The sequence below is a fragment of the Pundamilia nyererei genome, unplaced genomic scaffold (genome assembly GCF_000239375.1).
Source record: "Pundamilia nyererei isolate P.nyererei 1_Seehausen unplaced genomic scaffold, PunNye1.0 scaffold00010, whole genome shotgun sequence".
Taxonomy (NCBI): domain Eukaryota; kingdom Metazoa; phylum Chordata; class Actinopteri; order Cichliformes; family Cichlidae; genus Pundamilia; species Pundamilia nyererei.
Window position 1 is genome coordinate 5062022 of NW_005187411.1, and position 7048 is coordinate 5069069.

Below are 7048 nucleotides of genomic sequence, written 5' to 3' on the forward strand. Positions count from 1 at the left end.
TTCTCTCACTTTTTCTGTTGTGAGATCTAAAACAATATTCATTTGCTTGGCTGGTTCAATCTATAACTGTGTTTCTTGTTTAGCTTGGAGAAGCAAAACAGTTTTCTGCCCATCATGGGCGGTTTGTTAAATTTTGCAGTCCTTTCAGGTATAGAATAATAAATATGTTCTCCTGTAAAGTCATATTTTTTTAAACTCTTCTTCTTGAAAGCCTACTAGGAGCAAACCCTGAAGCTCTTCTCTGAACTTAGTGCTTTCTGTGACATTTCAAGCCTTCTTATAGAGGAAATTAACTGTGTGTGCATCAGAAGTTAGCTGGGGTGGTCTCTGCCTGTGCAGCTATGCTCTGAAAAACCTGGAAACTATTTTAATAGTCCTTAAACGGAGTCTTTATTGATATTTTACGAGGTGTCAAAACAATGTCGTCTTTATCGGGGGAAGAGCTAAACAACCGTGAAATGCCACCAAAACAAAAGCGGTAAATTAAGGTGGGAATAAAAGACCGTAGCTCAGTATTTTCGCAGGTTTTTAGTGCTACGTTTGGAGACTGCAGTAAGCGAGGGAGGGGTGACACAAAGACTCGCAGCAAGGAAATGTTTAATGCCTGCAAACACGCTTTGGTCTGAGATAAAGTGTGTTGAGGTTTAATAGACAGGCCTGTGCCTTGTGTATTAATGCAGTCTGCTAGACGGTCATGTGTGTCCACCAATCAGACTAAACCCAGACAGACACTCATCAACAGTCTCTGCCAATCTGTAATGCAATCAGACTGTCCACAGTGGTCTGTGACCTTTCACTCTCTGGGCACATGATTAGATTTGGTTTCCACTGAGGTATGATGTAGTTAAGTCGGCTCTAATGAGGGTGGTTGCCATGGAGAAGCCAGTTGTCCCCATGACCCCTGGCCACTTTGTGCTGTCTGGCCCCTGAACTGCCCTTTTTTCCCCTTTCCCCCCCTTTTTTCTTTCTTTTTTTTTTGCGTTCTTTCCTCAAGTGTTGTCGTTTTGGCTTCAATCTCCTTTTCTGTTCTGTGATTTCCTGCCTTTGTCCTCTCGTCTCTGTTTTAACTCTGCTGATATCTCCGCCTTTCTCTCTCGACACTCCCCCCCCCGGCTTTGGCAGCCAGTTGTATCCGCAATGCTTGCCCACTTATTGCTCATTAGCCCACAGATGATTCTCATTACCCCAGTGGCAAAGGACTAATGAGCTACTGGTTATTTTATACTTCAGGGCACACTCCCATTTACACACACTTATATAAATGTCACCAGTGATGTAGTCACTAAACCTGGAAGTTAGGCTTCTACAAAAGAGAGAGAAAAGGTCACAGAGATGTACAGTAATGTTTACCTGTTGCTCACCTACACAGCCCAGAGGCTTTCCCTCGTCTCTTCCTTATTGCCATTCATTATTCATTATTCCACCACTACCACGGGAAGTACCTGTTAGGAGAGCGGGTGGGGGAGTAGGAAGAAGTCCAGACATGCACGACAGGCTGTTTACACTACAGGGAGAGGAACAACTGAAGTATAATATATTAATTGGCTGATGTGGATGTCATTAAAGAGTAATGTATTTAAAAGACCAAAGGAGCTTACGAGGAGGAATGCATTGCAATGCGGATGGGAATTATGTACTTCACCAGTCACAAGCAGGAACAAGATTTACACATTTGTACGCTCATTTTAAACGAGTTGTGGTGTTTTTGGAACAAATATGCAACAATTTTACAAGCAAATCAAACTCTCCTCGAATAAATGTTGATGACGGAAACCTGAGTTCACTTTTATTAATGTAGCTTCGAAAGCAGACCATGCTTGAGGTAATAAAAGGAACTTGTGCTGATTTCCCTATTTTGTTCTTTGACTTTAATAGAATGGCTTTGCATGATTTAGGGTTCAAAATAATGCTTGTTTATGTTATACCAGTCCTGAATAAGACATCTGAGCTCACCTACCGTTTTAGCACCTTAAGCCCGTCTTACCTATAAGTCCCCCCCCCCCTTTTTTTTTTTTTAATAGGTAGGATTAACCCTAACTTCTGCCAGTAACTCTTTACTCAGCATTTAAGGCTAAATGTATATCTTGATCAGATCATTTCTCAAAAATTTACACACAAAAGAGGGCAACTAACAGTAACACCTCAACAAATGAGAAGTATGCTGCGTATTTTGAAATTGACTTCCCTCTTGCCGTTCAGTGCAGATCAAAAATGCAGTTTGGTCTCTTAAAATTCTCCACGTTCAACGCTGCGGTGTGGCAGCTTCAGTAGTTACCAGCCTTTACATTTGATTTAATTCAGGATTTAATGGCTTTCTGGTGACCGGTGCTCACATAAACCCTGTTAATATTCTGCCAGTGCTGTCTTCAGCAATGAGTGCAATGAACTCACTCTGCAAGAGGCAGCAGCTAATGGCTCTGGGATTAGAGGGCTAACACTTAACAACCTGTCACTGCTGTTACTTGATTAAAAACCCCGACCATCTTATCACAAAGGAGAATCAAGATTTCATGTGTAAAAGTCAATTTTAAGGCAATGCAACACCCTTCTTCTCTTCGTATTTTGCTAGGAAAATGTGAAATGCATTTGTTATGACCATCTTTGTTCTTCAACACAGCCTGAAGTCTCTCAGGCTTTTTGTCATTTCTTTATGTAGTCTTCAGGAATAGTTCTCCAAGATTCTTGAGTGACATTTTGCTCTGTTTTTTTGTCAAGATAATCCAACACTGCTTAATAATTCCATCAATTTTCACAAGATTCCCAGCACCAGTAGCTAAAATGCACCTCAAACCACGACAGTGTTTTACAGATGGTCGTGGAAGTTTTGGTATACCTCAGCATTATTTCCCTGTTTCCCTTCTTATAGAAAATGGTCAGGTACAAGGACTGGACTGAATGAAAAATCGGCCAATATCCAAAGAAAAACCTTGAAAGGTTTCAAAAAACATGAAGAACTATTGATCAAGACCACTTTGAAAAAAATGACATGAGTAGAAGAAAGTCTGGCTGCTATGAAGAAATTAGTGGTGGCTAAAGAAGTTTTGCACAGTAATGAAATTAAGCCCTTTCACTGTAGTACCAACAAGAACGCTGCTGTGAGGGTCAGTGGAAAGCCCAGTAGTGTTATTGCTGGAGATAGACACACTCCCACTCAGGAGAAATTAGAAAGTGTTGATTTCACCAGTCTGTTCTGCTAATACTGAATTGTGAGAGTGGATGCCTGCATGACATCATACCTGCCGTCTACTCGCTCATCGCATGCTTATGGAGAGGTCTCTAACACACCGTGAATCATATCAACTTATCAGTATTCAACCCCAGTGACTAAGGGGTGCAGAACCTATTGTGTGTGTTTGGAGCTTTGGCGGGGGGAAGCTAGTGTGGACTAATGCATTTGGATTGAGGGATATTAGTCCAGCTGTGTGTCCCCCCCCCCCATTGTGTTTCAGTGGATCGTGAACACCCGAAACCGCCCACGCATGCTAGCTGTTGGAGGTTTTTTAGATGAGAGCTGATCTGTGTTTGCTGATCTCATTAGTTTGCAAACCAAATACTCTGCAGCATTAGTGCTTTTAAAAATGACATAAAAACAGCACAAGGAAGTAGGTTAACGTGCCAGTGGACCTCCGCTGTAGTAACCCTTTCGTAGCACCACGTCACATGTAACACAGGCTTAGTCATTATTCTGGTGGCCTCGCATCAATTCAACTCCAAGCATTTTTATTTATTTTTTTGCAAGTCATCCCTCAGCTTTCTCCCTACTTTCCTGCCTCTCTGAACCTTTCTGTAAAAAAATAAAAGGAAAAAGTAGGTCAGTAGACAGTTCTACAAAGTTTTAAAGTTAAGAGCCTCCACATCATTGATACATTCGAGTTTCATCTTATTACATCCCTTCTTCTGTTTCTCCACTCTTGCCTGATCATATCTAAGATCCCGCTGTGACATTCAGGGGTCTTTTTGCTGCTCACACTTTCTTCCTTTCTCTCTAAATATTCTTTAGCCAGTCTGTTAAATGATGACAGTAACATTTCATTTGTTTCTCTTCCTGATAGGCCCCCCAAAACATGCTTTTATTTATTTATTTTTGTCCATCTTTGGCTGTGACGATAGAAGGATTATGGGCTGCCAGCCAATGCAAATGCTACGTAGTTCTTTGTCTTTTGTGCCCTCTGTCTTCTTTGCAGAAGGCGATAAGCTAACACACAGAAAAGATCCCAAACACAAGCAAGAGTAATCCACAGTACTGTTTTTTTCACATGTTTTTGACAGCTGCAGCATGTAGTGATTCTGCCAGGGTGTACATAGACCCCACACTCCCCCAGTGGCACCCTTACCTCTCATCAAGAGCCCTTGAAAAGGACTCCGATCTACTTTAGGTTGCACATTTAGTATATCTGTAGGAAAAGGTGTGAGGCACGTATTCCAGGAGCTGCTAATCCTTCACATGTATGCTCCTTGTATGGTCCTGGGTAGTAAAAGGTCGCCTTCTCCATCTTTAGATTCAGCCAGACAGCATACAGAGTGCTAAAAGCCTGCATATCTCTGAGGGAGTGTTTTGCCCCTGTGCCTTGTCCTATTCTGCTCTGCCCTTCCCTGCCCAGTGATGCCTCTGTCTGGTATTTTTAGCCATTGTTACCATTTTTCCTCCTCTCTCCGGCTCTGACATTTCCTTCCGCTTACCCTCTTTTTTTCTCTCTTTTTTTCCTCACTTGCTCTCTTGACCTGCAGTTCATTCTTTTAGTGGCTTCCTTCTACCCTTTGACAATTTTCCCCGCAGTCCTGTTCTTTTACGTTGGATTTTTATAGCCTTTTATACTCTCTTTTCTCTGGCGGTTTCTGCCGTTGAGCTGGATGAGTGAATGGCTCCCTGCCCCTTGAATTGGCCCAGTGAACCATGTTGTGATCCTGTGGGCCGACAGGTCGAGCCTGTCACTCCTCTGCTGTTGAAGTGGAGGTCAGCGGTGGGGATCAGCTCACTCTGGAGATCTAACAGTGGCACTGAAGCCGTAAGCAAAACCTAAGGCAACAGAAATTCATAGCAAGGTGGAGAAAAGTGCTGCATGATTTGGTTTGGCTTTCTGTGGTGAGCTCACTGTAATGTTTTAATTACAAGAATTAAAGCAGCTTAATTGCAGCTAAATCCTTTAGTTTTTTTTCTGTTTCTCTGCTGTACAGCAGATTTTCCTGGCCTCCTGACCCCCCTCCACTCCTCATAACAACACAACAGTTGATTTTGGTGTATTGGTTGTTTTTTAGGGAATGAAATGGGCAGCTGTACCCAGTAATGTCTGCTTTGTGCGTCCTAATCACTGTTTAATCAGCACTGGAGCACCAAAGAGGTGCTTTAATCAAGAGTTTTGCTCAAGCAGCACACGACGGCAAGAAATCGTTACCAGAGAATTTGCGTTATGAATGCCAGAAACAGTCACCTTGTGCTCCTGCTCACTGTTGAGACAAATGCCGGCTGTATAGATTAGCTATATTTTTTTTGCAATGTTTTGCTATTGACGTGGTGAAGGCTGTGTCATTCTGCATCCAGTTTCTTGACTTCTGCTCGCTATTTTAAGTGTAACCACACACTTCCCGAGTTTTCTGCTTGATGCGCTTGTCTGCGTTCATTATGTATAGTACATGTAGGGCCCTGACTATCAGTTACTTTCATTGTTGAGGACCTAAGAGTATTTATTAACAGTGTTTGGAAGTCATATGTGAATAAAATCTTTGCTCCTTGAGAAGCTTTAAATAAATACAAGAAATGGGTAGAAGCTGCTAGTCTCTCTTTCTGAGAGGTAAAAAATAATATATATATATTTACCTGCTAGCGCCTCTGACTAAGTCTGAGGCCGGCCAAGATGTAGACAACTTCCCACAAAAGTGCAGCAAGTTGGACTCATTAAACTAAACAGCTGTCACGAGTATATTAATGAGCTTCAGAGGCCTTTTATTATTTTTGGATAAACACAAGCTGTTTCCTCCTGTTTTCAGTCTTTCTTGTAACTTTTTGGCTTCTCCTTCCTGACGTCCGAAAGTAACTTCCCAATGGGTCTCAGCTTTCTTAATTAAATGTATGTGAGGATCCCAAAAGTAGCACCAATCACAGGAAAACCACAGAGTAATGTTTTTTTGTTTGTCTGTTGTTGTTTTTTTATGGAGATGCATTAAAGGCTTTGTTCTGATAAATGATCCAAACAATTAATAGACTGTAAGAGCCAAACTACCCCGTTCATTCAGCACCTGCAGCTTTGAATGTTACCATGTGCTCCACTTAAGAAAATGTCGTCCCAGTTTATTTCTCGTCCATGTTCTTCTCAACCCTCGATCGTCTCGCTGTCTTTCAAAGAGCTTGTTGCTGGTTTTGGTCAGTTTTTAAAAATAATTATTATATTAATTAATACTTCCTTTTGTTTTTTCGCAGGATCTGAAAAAGCCCTTCGACAAAGCCTGGAAGGACTACGAAACAAAAGTGTAAGAAACTAAGCGCATCTGATCAGCAGTTCTTTGTGTGTTTTCTACCATATTTGATGTTTGCACTGTTGTTAGTCCATGACTTGTGCTCATGTAGTTATCAGTAGTTTAACACTTCAAGTTAGTTTTGTTTGAATGATTTTGGGCAGTATGTTTAAAATCAAATGTTTAGTAAGTGTCTTGTGTCTGTCCTCCATGTTTCCCTTTTAATGCCTCTTCCCTTGATTAACAACTCAAGCAATTCCTTATAATGTGAATAACCCACTGTCACCTTTTCCACTTCCACACTGAGACTCCATTTTCACCGACACTCCTTTGTGATTGTGCATGCAAAGAACTCGGGAGTTTTTATAGCACTTTCATATATTTTACAAGCAGCAAAGGACATTCTTTACTGAAAGGGTAATGCGTCTTCTCTCCAAACCGTTTTGATCAAGCAGTGCAGACTGTGTGCTGACATTAAGGGTTCATCTAGATGCCATGTGACCATTCCCGACCGTCCTAACTTGTTCTATTTTGTTCGACTCCATTGATGGCTAATGGAGGCCATCAATAGAGTTTTCTGCCTGATATGAAAAGCATC

The 7048-nt window shown here is 41.6% G+C and overlaps 1 protein-coding gene across 3 annotated transcripts in view; it reads left to right on the forward strand.

Moving 5' to 3' along the window:
* asap2a (ArfGAP with SH3 domain, ankyrin repeat and PH domain 2a) overlaps positions 1-7048 on the forward strand; it is a 55072-nt gene that overhangs the window by 27432 nt on the left and 20592 nt on the right. For all 3 annotated transcript variants that reach the window (XM_005723921.1, XM_005723920.1, XM_005723922.1), the window contains exon 5: positions 6416-6465. In XM_005723921.1, the coding sequence (XP_005723978.1) occupies positions 6416-6465 (50 nt within the window). The remainder of the gene's footprint in view (positions 1-6415; positions 6466-7048) is intronic.